This window comes from Phallusia mammillata, chromosome 2, assembly GCF_965637545.1.
Source record: "Phallusia mammillata chromosome 2, kaPhaMamm4.hap1.1, whole genome shotgun sequence".
Classification (NCBI taxonomy): domain Eukaryota; kingdom Metazoa; phylum Chordata; class Ascidiacea; order Phlebobranchia; family Ascidiidae; genus Phallusia; species Phallusia mammillata.
The window spans coordinates 5,727,411-5,750,155 of record NC_137253.1 but is presented as its reverse complement, the minus strand read 5'-3'; the positions used below and the strand labels follow the sequence as shown (position 1 = coordinate 5,750,155).

The 22,745-nt window shown below is 35.2% G+C and overlaps 1 protein-coding gene, 1 long non-coding RNA gene and 1 pseudogene across 3 annotated transcripts; all 3 read right to left on the bottom strand.

Moving 5' to 3' along the window:
* Window positions 1–7,414: 7,414 nt before the first annotated feature.
* Window positions 7,415–10,345, bottom strand: LOC145214272 (uncharacterized). The gene is made up of 4 exons (XM_080082766.1): window positions 10,277–10,345; window positions 9,900–10,064; window positions 8,791–8,887; window positions 7,415–7,899 (listed from the first exon to the last, which is right to left on the bottom strand). Exons 1-4 carry the CDS (start codon window positions 10,335–10,337, stop codon window positions 7,863–7,865), a joined length of 360 nt encoding a protein of 119 aa, XP_079938892.1. The 5' UTR covers window positions 10,338–10,345; the 3' UTR covers window positions 7,415–7,862.
* Window positions 10,346–11,061: 716 nt separating this feature from the next.
* Window positions 11,062–12,070, bottom strand: LOC145212441 (uncharacterized). The gene is made up of 3 exons (XR_013856712.1): window positions 12,031–12,070; window positions 11,618–11,725; window positions 11,062–11,123 (listed from the first exon to the last, which is right to left on the bottom strand). It is a non-coding gene; the product is annotated as an uncharacterized LOC145212441 (long non-coding RNA).
* Window positions 12,071–18,161: 6,091 nt separating this feature from the next.
* LOC145212844 (uncharacterized) lies at window positions 18,162–21,656 on the bottom strand (annotated as a pseudogene). The gene is made up of 9 exons (XR_013856797.1): window positions 21,563–21,656; window positions 21,289–21,419; window positions 21,077–21,132; window positions 20,501–20,631; window positions 20,231–20,395; window positions 19,890–20,054; window positions 19,518–19,679; window positions 19,155–19,328; window positions 18,162–19,085 (listed from the first exon to the last, which is right to left on the bottom strand). The product of XR_013856797.1 is annotated as an uncharacterized LOC145212844 (transcript).
* Window positions 21,657–22,745: the final 1,089 nt, after the last annotated feature.

Sequence of the window (22,745 nt, the reverse complement as noted above, 5' to 3'; positions counted from 1 at the left end):
CTGTAACTAGTATAGACAACTAAAGTGTGCCAATAGTGAATGGAATGATTTATACCTGACTTTATAGTGCCGTGGTAAGCTTTTATCACTTTCAAATGCACGTAGACTCGAACCCTTGAGTGCGTTTGACAAATATTGGTTTGTTGACATATGTCGTAAAGCTGTAATACCCGACATAGTAGTAGGCAGTAGTGATAATACAGTATCGGAAAGTACTATTGGTAAAATAAACATTTTATCATGTCAGAAAAAAATTAATGCATCACAGTTTTTAGTTATTTACAAAACACTTTACTTTTATGGTCAAGGTTTTATTTCCCATTCTCATTTTTATCACTTCAGTTTTCTCGCTCAGATTAGATAATTCACATTTCATGAACCAACAGGTTTGTTTCAAAAAACAATAAATAATCATATAAAGTTGTTCAATGATGGACATAAGAACAATGTGCAAATTGAATACTGTAATTTTTCAGATTTCTGAACCGATATCTTACTATATGTTCTCAGCAAAAATTTAACAGTTTAAAAGCAAGATATCAACCAAAAATCACGATAAGGCTACTTCCAAATGATCGATTAATCAAAGTAAATTCTATAATACATCATAGGTACAGTCTTCAACAAGACTTATCTTTTATCGTAGCTTTAAGCCAACTATAAATATTTGCGAAGTGGCCTCATTACCTTTACTCAAGTCCACGCCTGAAACGTACATAAAAATATATCACCCCAGCTTTGTAAGCTTTTCGGACCAGGTTCGGGCTTAGGTTACTTAAAAAACGGGCCTGACTTTACACTCTGTGTCAGTATTTTTTGGATAAATTTACCTAAGTAGCTATAGTTGCTGGACCTGACCTTATGTAAAACAACCCTAAACCGCTTTGTTCAAGGCCAGTTGTGCATTGTGTTGGTCTTTCCTGAGGCCTAAATGTATAGCCAAGTTAATCAAGCTTTCGGACTTAAACGGTCTTCTCAAAACGATAAGGCTTAAGGCTTGTAGTCTCGGGCTCGGGCTCCAATTTTATGCCCACTTACAACTTTCCAGCATATCACCCATTGTAGGTTTTTAGGGTTTACTTAACTCTCTTCGATATTGTAATTTTAAACTTTTCATTTTAGTCTAATGTACAAGAAAACAATAAAAATACAGGGTGGTGTTGTACGGTGGGTGGTGTGGCGCGCCAACAATGAAACGAGTGCAGTAGTTTAGCCATCGCAAAGTTAGTGCCTTCATTTTATATATCGCAAAAGATGGTATATTGGGAAGCGCGACTTTGGCGACATCGGTAAGAGTGGGTTTTGATTCGCCAGCATAACACTGTCCCAACCGGCGATGATACATACCAGGTGGGAATGAGGAGTAATAAACAATTAGAAGTAACTTTTCTTCCAATAATCACTCAGTTTGTACATAATGTCACAATCTTTTTCTTACCACATCTAACTGTAAATAAACTGCAAGATATTTTGTGTATCGATCGTTGTATTGGCTACGATCTTTGGAAATTAAAAATTTTTGTGCGTTGGAGCTCTTCAAAGGACGGATCAGTAGGGACTTGGTTTTACTCGTGTTAAGCGATACCGCATAAACACGTGTTATGCGCAAACAGTTTAGTTGTGAATTTGGATACGGTAGGCAGGTGGTTTATGTGAAGGGAACAGAGAAGAGGAGCTAGTGAAGATAAATGGGTGCCAATTTTTGGCTATCAAGAGTGGATATGTTTTCATTTCATTTACTTAAACCACTTTTTTATTGATAATAAAGACGTCACAACGTATCCCTGACCGAATTAGAAATGCACCAGAAACGCAAGACTGTTTACTTACCACTGTACTTCACATTGTTAGACAAATTTTGATTGGCACTAATGTAAATTTTACCTTGAACAATAATTATACACACCTCTTCACGTGTTTGTTCAATACTACGCCATAGGCAATGGAGACTTAGATACAGAGTTACTCAACTTGCATGTTTTTTTAGTTGTTGTCTGTACAGTAACCTCTTTGTAGCCTTATTTACTCCCACTACAGCATTCCCTTTACTAACAGATTGTCATGCATGTATAGCACATTCTGCAAATTCCGCTTGTTGTTGACATTACAACATTTATATATATATGTAAACTTTTACAACTCACTAGGTTTCCCGCATCTAAAATTGTGTCTCACTGATTGGGTTTGTGCTTGTTTCTGCATGTTAAGTAATTTTGCACTTCACCTAACTATTTTGATTTGCTGTGTGAACTAACAAGCTACTTGCAAGTGTGCTAATGTCTGGTAGTTTTCAAGAGCTGATTATTCGCTGCAGTTGTTTCCGCAGGCAGCTGACCGGCTAGGTAACGACCAACTTCCGTGACCCCTTCAACGATGCGACAGCCCATGGACTCATTTTTTCTTTTATTTCTTGTTTATTTTATATCTTATTGATTTATTTGTATTTCTTGTGTCATTTTTTGTGATATGTAGTACAACTACATACTTTGCAATATCGTCACTAAGTTTTGTGCTACACCCTTTTTTCCGGCGCCTGAAACTGTCCAACAGGGTGTCTTTGGGTGGTTTCTTTTCCTGTTGAACCCCACCCTCTTTCCCTAACACGGGTGGTTAGCTTCTAAGTCCCAACTTGACTGATTCCACCAACTCCCCCATCACCCCGCCCCCAGTCTCGATGTCCAAATGCGCCAACCTCACCCTCTGATGTGGGTCCTTATCACATAACGCTTATAATAACGGTGTAGCTGCAATGCGTCTACTATCCCTCCATCAATTGTACCCTCAATTTTGTCGCGCTTTTTAACGTCTAAACGTTGCACAGCTATTTCCGGCCTGGTGAATATTTTAGCGCAACTGTGCTGCTACGATTTTGCCTGGCGAAACAAACTCAACTCAACTCAACGTTAAAAAAACAAATAAACAATTTAAGGTGGAGCCACATGGGACCGCATTACATAAATATTTCTGTTTTGATGTATAAAATGTCTGTGCGATTTGTATATTTTTAAACCTTTCAAATAAAGTTACATTTTGCATAGTTTGGAGGCCAAGTAGGTTTCATAGAATTTTTTTTTAGATTTTGTGTTCCATTGAATGCCAACTGACCTACACTGTAATAATAATGTTAATACATTGTTAGCTAGATGTAGAAGGGAGAAGAAAATGAACACAGTGGTGCTAAAAGCTTAATACCTAAAGTAAAAAACAAGACATTGTAATGACCTCATTTACCTAAAGATGAAAGTCCTTTATGTTTCCAGTTTGTGTGGTAGCCAGGGTGCTCATCTCATGGACTTCTGTTGTTCAAACCTTAAAAATAAAGGTTGGGGTTCAGTAAATATTCAACAAAGTTTGTATCAATATACCCGGATAATAAAATAGTGTTTTTATGTTTACAGAATATTATGCTATTGTTGCGCCAATCCAACATGTTTGTTTAATACAAGTTTGATCAGTTTCTCAGCTGTCTGTACAAAGGTGTCATGCAAATTTCCCTCAGGACAGGGCAGCTAACTGACCACAATGTACATGGAAGTTCTATTACTTGTGGCGTAACAACTCCAATTTAACCTACAAACGTTGTATTTCAATGGAAGCAGTCTACTAATTTCAAGTAAATATCTTATCCTAATTATTCTCCAGTAATATCGATTTGAAGGTACGCCAATTTCTTTATTTTACGTCCACCACATTGTTTATTTATGTCCTTGTTTTCTGTTATGTTCGACAGTGTTGTGTACAGGCAGTGGTACAGTAAGCTTGTTGAATGCAGGAATCCTGGGCTGAGTGCCAGATTACTGTTGTTGGCAGTTGAATGTTCTAACTTTATGTCTGTGGATCTAGGTTTTGTTCACAGACAGGTTTTATCTTTATAACATAATTTTACTTTAGCTAAAAGTCAAAATTCTTACACAAAGGCAATAAGCGAACTAGTGAACTCACACAATAATTAGCATAGACTTGAGAATATAATCTACATTAACGTAAGATTATACCCTAAATTAGGTGGCATTATACGATATCTCAAATAGTTACTTCAGACCCAAAAGGCTAAATCACCCCAACTTGTTTTAACTTTGTAATGGTTAGTGTTGTCATAGTCATGACTTAAATTCTCGTTTCAAAGTTTAGGAAATCCCTCTGGACAAAACAGTGCCTGACAAAGTGATAAGATGCATTGAATTCAAGTTACAAAATTTAGAATTAGCTGTAGGTGAAGGCAAATGTTTTGCATTTTTAAAACTTACATTCTTCATGCCCCCACTGAAGCAGTAAAGTGTCTCATGTTTCTGAATTCTTTTGACTTAACTTGTATGTAAGTCCATAGATGGGAATTTGTTGTAGTACAGTAGCCTAGGGAAAATCCATCACATAATTAAGGTAGCCCCTAAAAAAAATCCACAAGTGAAAAACAGATGCTTTACTAAAAAAACTTTGCTGATAGAAACAATGCATACCAATTTAATTAAAAAGTATAACAAACATGTTACACATCTGTAAGTAAAATGCTGGGTTTGGACAAGTTAATCATGCATATAATATACACTATAAGGTGTTTAGTGTTATTTACAAACTTACTTTGTGTGAAAACCATGAAACACAATGACAAGAAGGACAGTAAAATCTTGTATTACTAAATCATTCTATTTAGTTCACATTGGGTGAATAAACTTTCTCCTCCTATTTTACTTTACACAGAAATCTAAAATATTTGTTACTTAATTTGTTATTAACAACCCGTTATTTTACAACCAACCCAGTGTGAACATAAAGTCGTTTCATTGTGTGTGTGAGATGAAAAAAAAAAATGTTTAAACTACTCAAAGCTGCTTCACTTAAATGTTAGATCCAACAATAAGAAGTACAGTAAAATCTAGTGTTACAAAAAAAAGAGTAATCAATAGAATTTCTGATCATATTAATTCATTCTATTTAGTTCACATTAGATTACTGAAATTTCTCCTTCTACTTTAATTTAAACAGAAATCTGAAACAAACATTTGTTACATAATATATTATTAACAACCAGGTATCTTACAACCAACCTAATGTAAACATAAAGTCATTTGATGGTTTATGTGAGAACAAAAAAGAATTGTTTTAACAACTGAATGCTGCTTTACCTAACTGTTGGTTAAAGATATCCGAATGAACAAGTTGGCGTGTATCTAAAATCAGTCTTGGATATGAAAAAGATTGAACTGGATGAAAAAGAAACAATGCAAGTTCAATATGAAAGCATACATAACACAACAATAGCTCATAAGTACAGTAAATATCACTTACTGTTGAATTGCTACAAGATGCATCTTTGTTTGTTAGGTATTAGCGGGTGAGAAACTGAAATATGTCAAAGAAATACACTCTTGCTTTGACTTGTGGTATTACGTATTGTAAAATATATGCATTTTTTACTTTAGTCCAGCTCAAAAAATTAAACCACAGTTTTGTGCTACCAAGATATAAAAGTATAGGACAAATAAAGCTAAAACACATTTTTATCATGAGAGTAAAAGAATGTAATATGTATTTTTTATTTATTGAATTTTATTTAGCTGAGGTGACAAATTCCTTACAAATATAGAGCATGCAGCCATATGTATTTATACATCTTCTTCCGAGCTTATGTCGTTGTTTTTCCTTTTTTATTCGAAACCATTTGTGCTAATTTCATTTCTTGTCATGTTTTCACTTAAGAATATCTGTCAGTCACATTTAGTGCGAGTCTTTCTACGTACAAATGTAAATATGCTGAGTCATGAGTAATAATTATTGCTTAGTAGTGGATCCAGGCAGCCGATTCGTTTCTGTTGCATTAAAAAAAACATTCCCGCGAACCGTTGTTGTTTTTCTAGTTGCCCAAAACAAAATAAACATGATTGATCGGATGGATGATTTGATATAATTCGAAGAGACATATATGAGCAATAATCTTTTTCACTCAGTTAGAAATTTGGAAAAACAAAAAATTTGAGATGTTGATATTACTTTGGGAAATTCCCCAAAGTGGAAAAGTTTCGGACATTTTTTCCTTCAAAGTACTCATTAGGTTGTGAAACCCAAAACAGAGTTTGCAGCTTTACTTATAAACCAGTGTGATCAAACAAAATGTACGCTGTTCGTTTTAGTAGATTCGCCTGTTTCTGATGTTGGTACACAATCGAATTTCTATGTAATCAAAACAAAACTAGATTGGATTACCGTAACAGTGGTTTTGTTAACACACCTGCATCTATTTTTGCCTGAAACCTCTTCAATTGCTAGAGTTTTGAAAAAAACTTCCACCTTTACGTAAATGTATTTTCCCACTGTCGGAAATTGATAAAATTTAAAAACGAAAACTGTGATTGATTTATAAAATAGATCCATGATGGATCATCCATCAACAGTTTTGGTCACAACCTAGTGACAGAAGTATCTGTAATGTTTTGTGTGTGACAAACCAATTTATTTACTGCAAAAACAAGCCAACGTACTGGTTGTCATGGAAAGGCATTTGCATTTAACTTTAAAATTTGTAAAATTACATAAATCCACAATATGAACACAAAATAAATGGCGTTTAACGTTCTTGTTTTGTCAGTGTTTTAAATTTGTCGATTGTGCGTGTATATTGGGATTTGAACTGTCGCTCTTTCCTTTTGCTACGTTCGTTTGCACTCCCTCAACTATGTACGGACCCTTTACGGGTTGACAATATAGAACACTACCGTATATCTGACTCTACTAAACAAACTATCGCTAATTAACTAAACCTATAAAGACGCAAAGCTAAATTAACGTTCCCACATTGTATTTCAATGAAGCGTGCCACGAAAGCGCCACTCGCGGCTAAACACGCAACACAATATTCACAACGCCAACGCGTGAGTTACACCAAAGCACGCTATTGTCTAATGCACTTGGTAACTTATGCACTGACTTGAAACCTACAAGATGCAACCTTTTATAGCACTCATGACACCTGTTGTTATGCCAGCGTAGTTGCAAAAACGTACGCCCGAGAAGGTTAGCCAAGTTCTAAACCGTAATTATTCTTTTGGTTAATTTCAAAAACGTCACGTGTTACCTGACTGGAAGCCGTTTAAGACGTTGCTTCACGTTAACACGTAAGGGGGGCGATAAAACAATAGCCTTCAGCCAGCTTATGACCGGTGCGTTGATAAGAAAAACAGGTTTAAACAGGTTTAATAGCCGGTCAAGTTTTTGTGTAGAAAAAAGGTGAGGTTTGACCGAGTTTTAACCGAAATACATCACGATAATTACACGAATTAAGATGTTTTAAATGAAAAGTCCGATACAACTACAACTAAAACCTAGCTTTCGTGTTAGTAACATAAAATCAAGGTGTACAATACATAAAGTGGTTTTATTTGATTTTTTAAATTAAAAATGTAAAAAAAATCATTGGCATTGTTTACACGCCAATGTCCTTTGAAATCGCAACTTAAAAACGCGTTTTATTTCGTGTATCAATAAGTTTGATCATTCGGGAAATACAGCGTCAAGATCACAAACCACAGCAAAAAAGTTGCGCGTATAGAAGTTTTACTTATCACACGTACATTTAAATATTTCCGTTAAACCAGTGTTTGAGAAAGGCTTTTACTTATGTCGTTACAGGTTTGAACCCATTAGGCTGGTATAGAAACATGCTTCATTTATGAGTGCGTTATAGACTGCAAAGTGCTCTGTAATGTTTGCGTTACTAGGCATTCTGCAGCTTTTGAAAAAATTAAATATGTTGACAATAATTCAAACGAAAAAAGAATACAAATAAAAAGCAAGACAAAAAAATGTTGTAAAACAAAAGGTTTTTAAAAAATCCAGTTAGTACCGCAGTTTTATGGAAAGCTACATGCTCAATTTCCGTTTAGCGGCATGTTGGCAGCAGAGTATCTAAAAATATGACCAATAGAAAAATGTGTTAATAACAGAAAAAAAGCTGTACCACAATTTATGGCATCGGCGTGCGGGTGGACTTATGGTCCACAAAAGGCGGCTTGATCTTACGCACCCCAACAAATTGGCCCCCAAAACCTGGATTTTTGTGGCTTCAAAAACTGGATCGATGTACTGATTAATTAGTATTCAGTATTATCCACATGCTGCGTATGAAATGCATATGACAAAAAATTATATGTAGCATATATTATGCGGAATCTACCTCAAATGGCTTAAATGAAACGTTTAATCAACTTAAAAGCAAGGTCCGCTGTTTCATTTGAAAACATTCCAAAACGTTTATGAAACAAGATTTTTTTCAAAGGTCCATATCTTGATATTAGCCTAGCAAGCTCGCCTACACTTAAGGTTGAAAACAGTTTTATCTGCTTGAGACGGAGATTGATTTTCCACACGCACTTGGTCAGTTTGCTGCATAAAGCATCATTATCACTAAACTTTTACAATTGAGTCACTGCATCTAGATTACACGGCTATATTGATGGTAAGTGGAAATAACAATTCCACGGGTACTGTTATTACCTATGAAATGTTTACGTCACAAATTTGTTGGAGGCAGTAACGCTTCTTGTCAAAAGTGACGCAAGCAATAAAATAAAGTACGTCATTATAACCTTAAACGCGTTGACAACTTCTACGAAAATAACCCACCGCCTGCATTAGGTTATTTTTATCCAAATTTTTTGCGAAAAACCGATAAAATAATCGCAACTAATTGTGTCAGTCTGTTTCAACCAAAACACATTAGGCCTACTATTGCTTTGTCATGTCAAACATACAGGCATTTTTACATACCGTTGGTTTTTCAGAAATCTGCTGACTCACCTTGACGCATTCGATGACTCCATATACAAAAAAAACATTATAGATGCAGGAAAAGCGACAACAATGATAGAAACCGTCAGTGTAAAAGTTTCGGAACCTGTTTGCAAGAAATACTAAGATGTCAACCATACACACATCACGTTTTGACGCTTTATTAACTTTAGGTCATTGTTTTGTTATGATGACATCCGAAACCGAGTTTTACTCTAACTTTGATAATGTTTGAAGTCGACCACATTAATATGTTTTCGTAACATATAAGCTATTGCTACCAGGAATAATGTCAAGTTTACAGAGCTCTTCTGGCAAATGTATTTTACAGAATTTTTAATGCGGCGTCTATTGTGGCCGGAGAGCCCGACTACAGGAAAAGACTATTTTTTAATCAACATCAAAACAGACGTGATGCTTTCAGCGTGCTACTGCAGGCACCTGCTGAAACATTAAAGGCCCAATCTTTCGTTATCGCGCGGTGTTTTCTTTGGTTGTGACGTGCTTGCGTTTAATTCTTTTTTCCCTTTGTTTATCGTGCACTGTACTAGTCGCATTCAGTGTTATTTACCCTGACGGAGACGACCTGTATAAAACGTCGTTGCCAGAAGAGCTCTATAAATAAACTTTGTGTTTTCATAATGTTAGGCAAATTCACAAGACAGTGCGAGTTACAAGTAATTAAGCTTCGTGCCCGATGAAAAGAAGAAAACATCGCATGATAGAAGCAAAAAGTTAAAACAAAATTTTAAAGACGATCCCAAAATCCATGAGTTATTGGACAATTTTTGCTAACTAACTAACATATTTGTTTACAAATGGTCAAAATCAGAAGAATAAAAATACCGCCTCATGAACTTATACTTGGTTTGACCCGACAATAGCCCATTTTTGGTGCGATTATAATCGCAATGATAATCATTGTGAACCAATTCGGGTAAAAATATATTAACAAAAGGTGTTTGAAGACGTAAACCCTATCCCCACGCTTTTTTGGTTGGTTAAATTTGATCGAAAATATATAATACATAAGTTTAACCCTAACTACGGGTGTCTTTAGATATTGATAAATAATAAAAACGAAAAGTTGTTGTTGCTGTTGTTTGAACATTACTTACCAGGCAAACAGTCAGGTATCAAGTCCCAAGTGGCATTTTTTTGACACACAGAAACCTTGGCTTCTCCATGATAGCCTGATTTACATGTAAATTTGTGCTTAGAAAGGTAACCCTTGTTAGGTGGAACGTCTTGTTTAAGCCCAGAAATGTCCACGTTGCTACAATCTGCAAAAAAAGTTGTTTACGTATTTCATTAAATTGTCCACATTGACCTTCGGTAATTGAGTAGAATGCACTTTCACAAAAGCATGTTTATCAATTACAATTTTCCAGTTATTAAAAGATGAAATTCGTAATGCAGAATTTCATTGCCGATTTTTTACTTATATTGCGTCGGACAAAAAAGGTTATCATGTTTAAAGAAAACAAAATATTACCAGTGACAATAATAGTTTTTTTCCATGTCGTTTGCGGACCTTTAAAATGTACTTCCGTCATAGTTTTTGGCAAATTTTCGACTTCTAGATCGGATTGGTAAAAGTTTCCTGAACGTTTACAAGTAGCCCAGCATTCATCTGGATGGGAGCTACTAGTTTCGTTAAGATTGCAGTTTGCAAAAGACGATATGTCGTTCAATTTCCAAATTACTGTAGCGACACCCTGAACCTCCAGAAACAAAGCACTATACAAAGTCCCAGTGTAATTGGACGCCCATTTGGTGCTTGTCGGACGCACAACCAAACTGTCATCTATAAAACATCAAATAAAGAAAACAAAATATGCTTTTTGCAACAGTAAATTCATGAAAACTATTTCTTTTAATAGAAGTTACTTATAAAATATGTTTTGGCCACTCGCGGTACGAGGTGATTTTTATTGTAGCGCACCAATCTATTTACAAGTTTGTTTTTAAGAACAACTGGATATGAAGAAAAAATATTTTACTTTGCTGGATACAATGAGTATACTATGATTTTGTACAACTCAAAACGCAGTTGGCCTACGCATACAAATTTGCATGCTATCTTATGATTGCAATTTAAATCAGCTGGCATAAATCATTACGCACAGCAGTGTTGGCACCCAAATCCATTACCATTTCGACTAAATTTAATTCGCACACTACGTCAAAAAGATCCCTGCATTAGATCAACGTGTTCTAAAGAGTTTTTCGGGATGTGTGACAAACAAACTACAATGTTATAAAAAGTTACCTGCGGGAGGTGAACCTGCGTTGGATATCGCTACCAACCAAGCAAAACAAAATGATGAAAAAACATTTTTCTAAAAAAGTACAAAACCATCAATTTAAAAAACCGTAGAATTACAAATCACAAATTAAAAAAAAAACTTAATTTAAAACGGTAGAGGTTGGAGTGGGATAGATCTGGCTCAAAAAGTTGCAAGAAACTAAGTACAGTTTCCTGTCAATAATTTTCTTAAATAAAAAATAAACTGAAAACGAAGCGAAGGGCTGATCCTGCATTGTAAGAATAACTCATCTTACATAATTCATACAAAACTAAGTTTAATATTTGGCGCCACATGTTAAAGATATATAGTTTGCATAATAATTGCCACCCCTAAATGGTAAAGACCGAAAAATATAGCGATGTAATACTAAGGCGGACTTGGTTTTATTGTTATTTTCTAACTATATTTTTTTCTGGAGTTACAGAGCTTTTAAAACTTCGCTACTTTTCCTAAATCAAAACCAAACTCAACACACGTCTCGAATTACTGACGTAAAATTTATAACAAACGTTGTGTAAAAATACCTTTAAACAACAGTTTTTTTCCAAACATCACCAAGAAAACAGCAAAAAATAAAATTATGCAGGTCTTTATGATTAGAAAGTCAAATATCCCAACGTCGATTTGCAAAACTGCCAAAACAAGAATTAAGAAACATTTAAATTTTAAACAGGTCTGAAATGGAGACTGTACTAAGAGTCTGGCCAAAAAAAATTCAAAGTTATAAGATTGCTTAGTAAATCCAGCTGAAAATACTGTGGAAAGAAAATATGGTGTAAGCAAGCCAAAAATATATTTCCTCCACCAAAGCGCCAACTTGGTTAGTACAAAACACATAACTGTTAATGATGCAAGTTCGTGCAGTTTGATATGGGAATCTATTAACTGTAACCAGCAACAAAATTCAATAAAATAATGCAAAATGTTGTTAGCTTACACTTGCTAAACAATGATTCCGGTTCGCAAGTTTTTCTGTCCTTGCCCAGAACGCGGCCTTCCTCGCATAAACACGTGACGTTTTTTAACGTAGCCTCACATCGATCAGAACAACCCTCCATGTGTTGCTAAAGTGAAAACAAACAATACTCTAAAAAGGATTGCATAAACAGTAGAAATAAAACAAACAAAAATATGTGGGTGCTTTAAGTGACCTAAGTATGTATGATTTACTGCGACGAAAATAAATTCTAAAAATCATATGAAATTCGTTTGCGACAATCAAACAAGTCGTTGCAAACATCTCGCCAATAATCTTTTTTTTGCGTTAATTTTTCGGGATACATTGGAACGTACTTACTCGAATTACATAATGCACATACGTTGACCTTCAGTAACCTCGAGATGATGCGATAGTAAAGTGAGTATTAACGCTTTCTTGACCTTTCGTCACAAGAGGTTTAGCGCATTTACTGATTTCATTGTTGTAATAAACTACATTTATAGTCCTACAGGCGTCACAAAATAGATTATGGTGTCATTAACAATTAAGACTAATTGTCAGACTATTCGCCTAAATTTGTGCATTAGGTTAGAACTTAATCTGGGCGCTTTAGGCGATATTAAGTCGTATATATGTATGAAATACACCTATTTCTTTACATCAGTAATATTCAAACAAAAACAAGAATGCCATTGGCGACCGCTGGTAGAATAAGGATCTGCGATGCGGCCGTCATAGCGATAAGATTGTGCACCCCTGCTGGACAAACTCTTTTTACAAAGTTCAATTACGTTGAAACGCTACTGAAAAATATCTTGTTCGAAAGGGTTTTCTCTCATACACAAAACCTAAAAAAGTGCTAACCAGTACATTTTGTTGTTGCGGCTCATGTTGAACTTACAAACAGATGCTCGGTGTTCACATTGCAGTTGATGTCTGTCATGGTTAACATGAAGTTGCAGTTGTTAATTGGACAGTTGATTTGCCATTCATAAAACGATGCATTTAAGTGAATTGGAGCAGATATAGTTGAGAGGTTCTTGTAGGGAATGATTTTGCTGGTTTTGTTTGATGTCTTGGCAAGTTCTTAACACAAAAACAAATCGTTTTGTTGAGATTAATTAGAAAAAAAGCAAAGTACAAACTGAATCAACACACATCAAATTCACTGTGCCAACCCAAGGCGAATGTCGAATTTAGATAAAGGGCAAAACAAACTTTTACCTGCAACAAGCATGAAAATGACGTAGTTTGGAGCACTGTCATTAAGAAAACACGTCACAGAAACATTGGAACACTGAAATGGCACGACACCCGAACAAGTAACTGCGGTGCTGAAGTGTAAGACATCGCTTTGATAGTCTTCGCAGGTTACCTAAACATAATTGTGCAAGTTATTTGAAAGATTTTGAAAAAATCTTAGCAACATTGTGTGAAAATATGCAATGAAACATTTTACTGACAGTACAGTTTTCGCCGGTTGCTAACACCCCATCAACCGAAAATTGTTTGGTATTTGCTTTCAATGAATGAAACATATTTGGTTGAAGAAATTCCAGAGATCAAACGAACAAACGAACTGCGAATGCCATCTATATTCAAATCAAAACAAGAAAAAGTAGTTTTAACATAATGACGATGTATTGGGCTAAACACTGCAATCTTGTAAGATGCTGTTTTGACACCACATAAATTCTCTGGCAGTTGACATAGATTTGACAAAGCAATAGCACCAATGCGCCAGTTAGACATTGACTTCCATTGGCAGTTATAAATTTAGCCATATAATAACATAACCGACAAGTAAAAAAGGTAAACAAACATGAACATCAAACGCTAAATATAGTACGATAATGCATAAGCAACTTAATAAGAAAGTGGCATATAGGCATATATGCCTACCACAAATAATATTTTCACCTCAAAATATTTCATCAATACTCACCACCAAAAACAGTAGTTGGGTTATGCGCTGCATAGGTCGTCACTAGTAACATACCTAACAAAACAGTCAACATAGCCATTTCCAAAGCCCCTTTTCGATCCATTTTTTAATCTGACTGTTTTTTACAATGTCTTTAATGTTATCAACACTCCAAATTGTTAAATGCAACTTGTTTTAGTGATAAACAAAAACTATCCTTCGATTTACGTCAATTTAACAAAATGCAGCATTGAGTTTTCAAAAACAGATCTTTGAACTCATATGATGTGAGCATCATATGACTCTCCATCAATAAGGGAAGTTAGTTCAAGGAAGGTAAACTTTAAGGTTTACTACCAGCACATATTAACGACCTTTCCACGTTACGACCTTTCCACATGTGCCGTAAACGACAGCAAACATATATGCAACTTGCTTTTTTATTTCCAAGCAAATCATTTATTCAATCATTATTTTCTTACACAACAAATTATTAACGCTTAAATGATCAACAATAAAAGACTGAACAAACATATGAACAATGTGTTTAAATGTTCGTACGATTGCTTGACTTCCATTTGTCTTTGCTTTTCTGTAAAAGAATAAAATTGTGATGAGGTTGTTTGTTGTATACTAGCATGTACAGTGTAACTAAATATGAAATAAATGATAAAGTTAACACTTGTTCGGAAACCGAATTATATAGGAGACAACGCCACACAGTGCTTTAAACCAGTGGTCGGCAACCGCCGGGCCGACGAGTTCGTAACCTGGCCGTACAATTTTTCAGGTTAAGTGCTTCAAAACATTTTGCCTATGTATTCCAGGGATTATAATCTAATTTAGGCGTTTTTATTGCTAAATATTTGTATTTTTTTTAGGGCCGGTCCTTGATAATATTTCAGTTTTAAAATCGGTCCGCAGTAGAAAAAAAAATTGCCGACCCCTGCTTTAAACGACTCATGTACATCGAAAATGGATTTTGTTAAGTATTACAAACGAGCACAGTAGGAATACATTTTGAAAACGCCTGTTTAAAATTTGTAGCGAAATGGGGTTACCTTTAGCTTTTGGGTGGTTGTTAAATTACACCAGTTCGGTATAAACTTAAAATAAACATACATCGTAAAGTAACAAGGTGCAACCGGTTTGTTGTCAATGACCTATGAGTAAAGTTACATTGGTGCAATCGACAGCAAAGCAAGTAAGTTAGTAAGCATTAACGACACGACAAATATTTGTGTAGGGTGTGATGTTGCGTAATCCAACATTGTTTGATTTCAACCAGACTCAGACTTTATTTTCTTTTGTTGAAAAGTTTCAACATGCACGCTGTATGTTTTGCCAACTAACGGCACATGTCCTGTTCTTTTGGATTGCGACACAAACGTTTGGTCTTGCCGTTGTCATTTGGTTGGTGCATTTTTCCTCGAAACTTAAGTAACTTTTCATTCGCAAATATCTCTTTCAAACGTGAAAAAATAAAACCTACGACACAAGCCAAGAGGCAAATTACGGTGTCGCCTTAGCTGCGTCTAAGCAGATATTTATGTTTGGAGTCCGGATTGATTGCATTAAAAGTAACTAACAGTTGTTAATATTTAGGATTGCTGTCTAACTTTGTATATAATGGGATAGTCTATCTGATAGACTCTATCATTTCGTCCTATGTGTCATAAAGTAGTTTATTACCGTAAAAACTTTTCCCAGACGTTTAGTGGTTTTCTACTGTTTGACAGTGCCACCAAGTGCGTATTTTTTGACAAATAATTCGTATTTTTCTTTACTTTTTTAGGCTCAACTTGCTCGCCACCCACCCACTTTACAGTCACGACCAACAACTGTACACAGACAACAAAGTCATAGATGTTTCGATCCATGAACGGTTTGTGACAAGATACGGTTAGGCGCTCTCGCAGCTAAAAGGAATTTGTGGAGAGAAGTTTAGTTACCTTGGTTTTCAGTTATATTTAAAAGTGTTTCGTTGTTTAAGTATGGAGTTGTTGACATGTTCCTCGGAAGTAAAGAACCTGAAAAGTTTGTTACCGTTAAGTGAATACAATATACATATCTGATATGCAACAAATTGAACACAGTCACCTTAAGGGTGTAAGTCAACTATTTGAATCTGTTTATTTTTTTATGAGAAAAATCGACATAGGATTGAATTACTTGTCACAAATGCGGTTGTCAAAACATCAGGTTGGCAGATTTTTCCGATTGGGCCGAGAACCCGACCTTCTTCAAAAAGACACGAGACATTTTGTGTACTAGCCTCACACCGATCTGAGCAGCCTTTTAGATTTTCCTTAGAGCTAAACAAACTTGTGTATCAGGGGTTTAAAGAAAACACTATATATCCGGTAGTATTGTTTAACTCGCAACGAAAATAAACAAGTGATGTTAGATATATAGGAAACGTAAGATAAAGCCACACATTAATTTTAATTTTTTTAGTGTTTTAAATCCCACCTTACACTGTTTTGTGTTTTGGATCAACAGTTGACTCAGTTTTGTTATGTTTTTTGTTGCTTGCACGATTTCACCATTCCGTGAACAAGCGTTCTAAAAACAGAATGAACGCAAACTTGGAACAAAATTTGTTGAATGGCCAAAATATATCAAACAGATTTAAAATATCGTCAATCTGCTTAAAACTTTTTTAAACCTCGGTCAAAAATTCATCAATTTATTTTTTTTGGATAAACAAGTTGTAACTTGAAGTTAAATTGTTGCGATGTAGTCTTCAAAATCTTCGCATTTCGTTGTGACAAGAAAAGCAAATGGCAGTTAAACAATAGCACTTTTCGAATGAACGAAAACAAAGCAAAAACTTTGCGTGGAAAAAGTAATGATGAACCAAGTGTATGAAAGATCATAGCTTAGCACACTTATATTTTACATACAAACAGGAAGAAATATACATACAATGGGCTAAGCTTGGATTCTACCTGGCATCTGTAGAACGCGTTTCCATGAAAAACTACAGCCTTGCACGTAATCATCACGTGATGAATTGAATCCATGGTTTGAATAAAGTCAAAAGGTTCAAGTGCAATAAAAGTCAAGGAAGAGTTTCGTCCCAATAGTTTATTTTGAATTGAATCGGGACATCTGCATATTAGTTTTGTTGATGCAATCAGTAAAAATCTCAATTGAGGTTTATTGTAACTGTCAGCAAGCTGAACTTGAATAGCGTTTTTGCCAGATTTCAGGTCCATCCAACACTGTCTAATCTGTGACACAAAAATATATCACAACATAAGTTATGATAAGTGATAAGTTAAGTCACAAAGCAAATCGAACAATAACGTTTTACAAGACAGAACTGTTTCAAACAACAAAAGTACACGGATCAGTGAGTAAAAAAATACAAAACCGTAGTGATCTTTATTTCTTATTTCAATTGACAAATATGATCATAACGTCTGAATGATAGCCTGTTAATGTTTTAGCCCAACGGCGTTGGCTAGTGACGCTTAAATTATAAGCTTGAATGCGCAAACACCTGCAGATAAGAATTATTGTTTTCTCCATTCAAGGTTGTCAAAAAGGCTCTTGCATAAATTATGCTTGTCCTGTTCACCGTTGAAAAGACGGAAATACCTGACCCCAAATAGGAATCACACAATTGCAGTTTAACCTTAATTTGCAGGTGTCTGGGGACATCTGAATAACAAAAAAAGTAAAGCAGAAAAAACCATTATAATACGCATGTTATGTGAGGATTGTCAACACAATCTCATAATAGAAATTGCTTTCACCTTTTGGCCTTGGTAATAGCTGGGATGTTTGTAGTCATGACGTAGTCTGAAAACAAACAAGCCTTAGCAAACATAGAGACCGCTTCAGTCAAAGGAGAAATTGAGTTTTCAAGCAACGGTCTTTTTACATTACTTTTGCTCACTTACAAACGTTTATTTAATTATCTGATCATTTTAACACCATAATTTGACAAACATGTGCTGCCTACGACCTTTATACTTTCTAAAAGTGGATTACTAACCTAAATGTGGTCATATTGAATTTTCAGTTTGTAAATTCAAACAAGGGGAATTCCCAAAGTGAATTTAACATTTTTCTTTTTGACAGGAATTTTATTTTCTGATTACCGAGGCGAAACTACCACACTGTGTTGCAATGTATTGTGTACACATTTCATTTTCTTGAGCATTATATCAAGTATACAGCCTATACAGTCATCAAACATTACAAAATGAAGTTTATTTCACAATTCAAAAACAACATAAAAACATGGCAATAGTCTACAGTTGCACATATACAATCATCACAATTTTAAATATCTGTTAGGACACCAACAGACACAGAATATAGACAAAGCCGTCGAATGAAACGTTCGTTGCGCTACAGTTGCACTGTCATTACAAGGCCTAATAGGACAGGGGCGCTCAAGCAAAAAAGGCGGCGCATTGTGCAATGTTTCTTCGTGGTGCGAAAATCGGTCAAAAATCAGACGAAAAAAATTCACTGTACTTCACTGCACGGTCAATGGCAATTTTAAGTCACAAAGGGTATATTTTGATATTAGATATGACAACGACCGCTGTAGAATACGGTACTTTTACCATCTATTTGCGCAACCTAATTCTTTTTGCAGTCATGAATCGAAAGGAAACCAGATCGAGTTTCTCAGACCAGACCATTTTGGGTTACGCAACACGAAGTAATGACGTGTGGGTTGAAATAAATGTTACAACAGTATTTAAAAAACAATACAAGGAGCATCAACCATCTACGAATCCTGTGTAATCACGTGACGACAAACGTGCCGAAACAACAGTTTCGCCGTTTCGCCATGTGGAATTCAAGCCTTGCGCCAAACAAGAAACGAGACAACAAAAGGACAAAGCGATGTGCCAAACAAAACAACTGTTTTTAACAAGGATTGCGCAACTAATGTTGCAATCTCGTATTGGACGAAGCTACAATAATTGTGCATATACAACAACAAAATGTATATTGTACTAATCGTCGCTTCTGCACAAAAATACTTTACAGAAATGCGGCACCATGTTTGGTGAACAGCGACGTAAAACATAAATCAAGACAATCATCAAACAAATAAAAACCAGACAACCGATGCCGATTCCTACCCATGCGCCGATCGCTAAAAATGCTCATTTGATTAGTCTATAACTCAAAAGTGGGTAATTAACCAAAGTACTAAACATCTTACCCATACATTTTACCCCAGGTGTGGTCCATTGATCAGGGCCATCACAGTGTGCTGTAACCCATCCGGCGTTTCCTCCCGTGCAAGGGACATGGACAGATTGACCCACAGGTAACATACCTGACGAGATATTGTGGAGCAAAGGATCCAAGGGAATCAGAGTTTGATTGCAAGTTTCTGTTGATTTTTTTTAGAAATTAAAAACACTTCAGCAACCAACTAACACAGAACTAAATAATCACACAGTCAAAAAAAGTCTGTTTAATTTTGTACTGTTGCTGCGTACAAAACACCATCTGAAGCAAACGCAGCCAAAAATCAAATACGAGTTATTGAGCGACATTTGCTAAATTAGAAAATACATACCTTTCACACAATGTCGAAATGCAGCCCATGTTCCATTTGCTTGACATATGGTAAAATTGGCTGGAAAAGAGCCGGGTGGACAAAAGACCAATTCAGCACTGAATGGACCTTGATTTAGTGGCACATCTTGCTGGGCATTAGGTCGTGTCAAGTTGTTGCAAGCTAAAAAAAATCTTATGCTCATGTTTACGTTAAATCATCATAAGTAAAATTACAATGTTAGATTTATCCCAAAAATACATTTTAAACCATTAGGACAACAAGCCATTTAGTTTACCTACACTGATCATACACTTTCCAGCAAGTTATCAACAGATTTTTTATCAAGGTAACAATAAATAACGTTTCCCAAACAGACAAAAAAACATATACCTTTCACACAATACAAATTTGGGTACCATGTTCCATCTTTCTGGCATACACCCCTAGTTTCATCAGGATTATATCCAGATGAACATGAAAATGTATGACGACTGAGGTAACCTTGGTTTGGTGGTACATCTTGCTTAACACCAGGATGGGTGACATTGTTACAGGCTGTAACATGAAAATGTGAAGAAATAAAAAGTTATAGCTTCTACAAATATTTACATTCAAACTATGATTGAAGCAATTTTGTTTGCATAACTTAGAATCACATTTCATCTATGAAATTTGAGTTTCAAAGTTAACAGTTGAGTAATTACATTTTACTGATAGAAAAGGAAACATACCGTTTACACAATTTAACGTCACATTCCATGTTGCATTTGCCTGGCATATGGCGGTGGTTTCAGTCAGAATATAGCCAGATGAGCAGGTAAATTTGTGAATGCTGAGGTAACCTTGATTTAGTGGCACATTTTGCTCAATGCCAGGTTCAGTCAAGTTGGTACAAACTGTGACAAAAAAATTATGATTAAAATAGTACATAGTACTATGTGTACACAAAATTTCTTAACATTGGAGCAGAAATTGTATTACTTTTAATAATACAAACATACATGATGGCTGCAAGGATTTATTTTGAATTCGTTGTCCAGTAGCATCAATGATTTCAAGCAAATGGTCATTTGACGAGATGTTTTTCAAAGTAAGTTTGATCACTTGAGAGTATGTGTCTGGTGTTGGGCACCTATTGATTTGAAAAAAACTGATTAAACAAAACACCACATCAGTCTTATGGTTATGTAGGAGACTAAAATGATCATTAACCAATATGCACAGAAAAAGATTATTGCCACTGTTCAAAAAATGTCTTAATATTTCAATCGAACGAAAAAAAATCCATGTGAAAAAGTTAAGAAAACTATATTTTTCCATTCATTTGGAACTATACAATTTCAAATAAGTTTTTAATTTGAAACCTAAATGCATAAATCTTTGCACATTAAATTGTTAGCAAGCAACTACATTGTCAATTCTATATGCAACTATCATAAAATATATTTGTATATAATCTGCAGTAGCCTAGCCAGAGATTAAAATATCAGGATAAATTCAAAACATTGCTATTGTTATTCAGTAACAAAACCATAATCCTAATAACAGACATTAGACACAACAACTAAATTACTTACTCTAAACTTTCTGAACATACAACAGGTTCTTGATTTTGTGCATGTCCAACAACTTCCTGAAAGAAAGGATATAAGTGCAATAAATGTATGTTGACTGGTTCATCAATACCAGTGGTTCCCAACCTGGCTTTATAGATAGGCCAAATTGTAAAAAATGATTTTTGAGAGCAATTTGCTATAAAAAAAGATCAAAAATTGTTGACATATCATACCTTATCCAATGTTATTGACACATTGGTAATTGAGCTAAACACTATGTTGGCTGAAAGCTGGGCATCTGCTCCAACAGCTTATTTGGGAGAGGGAGAAACTTGGAGATTCAATACTTCAGCGCCAGACGCAACTGAAAAAGTTGAAAAGTATGTAAGAAAACAATATACTCAATGCTACCCAAGCGAAAAAGGGATTAAGTTTAATAAAAAGAAGCTACCAATCACAAACTTCTCTACAAACCTACCAAGCATATCTTAAACAAGCACAACAAACCAAAAACAGGTGCCACAAACTCTAAAGCCTCACCAGATGCTTGAAAAGCACCAATGACCATCAAGAAGTAAAACAAGTGTTCTAAGGGAGACATATTTCAAGAGGTGTAAAACTGGCCTCAGTAGCAAATGTATTAAACAAAAAATTATGGTTTGGTTTATTGAAAACGTCCAGGTGGCACACTATTAACTACCTGTTTTTGGATCTGTTCCTCTGACTAAATTGACGGTAAGAAAGCTGGTGAGCTTGTTTTGATTGTTGAATGGTTGCCCAAATATTGCGCAAGTATCACAAAGGTAATTCACCATAGGAAAATATCGTGTTCCTTTTGTTGCAAACGTCTTTTATGTGTAGAAGTGACGTTGATGTAACGACGTCATAGTGTTCACATGAATACAAACTATAAGAGTATGTGTAGGGGAGATGCGGGACCATTGGGCATGAAGGACCTTTGGGCCATCATGCGTTTCTCTCAAACTGGTCGCTGTAGCGAGTTCTCAGTCATGCGTTAAAGTAACTTGTGTTGCAATAGTTTTAAAGCTGTAACAACAAGAAGGTCAGTCACTTACAGAAGAAACTGTTAGCATAACTATGTTTTAGCAGCTTGAAAGTAAATATTTTGCTCCTTCACATTTTTGTAATTTCTCTATTAGAGAAAGCTAGTTAAAACACGAAGTTTGCAGGATATTAGTTAGTTAATTGTAGCGTTAGATGAGCATTAGTATTTCTTAAGGGACAATACTAATTTACGGAAAACGGAAATGACGGAAACGAAAGAAACGACATACTAATTTACGGAAATAGTAAAAGACGGAAATGGCGGAAATAATTCAAATCTAATTTACGGAAATAGGAAATATTTTCAAAATGACGGAAATCAACAGAGATCATTCTCTATGCATTTCTTATGACCGAAATCGACGGGGATCATTCTCTGTGCATTTCTTATGACGGAAATCGACAGAGATCATTCTCTATGCATTTCTTATGACGGAAATCGACACTCAACATTCTCTATGCACTTCTTATGACGGAAATCGACAGAGATCATTGTCTATGCATTTGTTATGACGGAAATCGACAGAGATTATTCTCTATGTATTTCTGATGACGGAAATTGACACTCAATATTCTCTATGCATTTTTATGACGGAAATCGACAGAGATCATTCTCTATGTATTT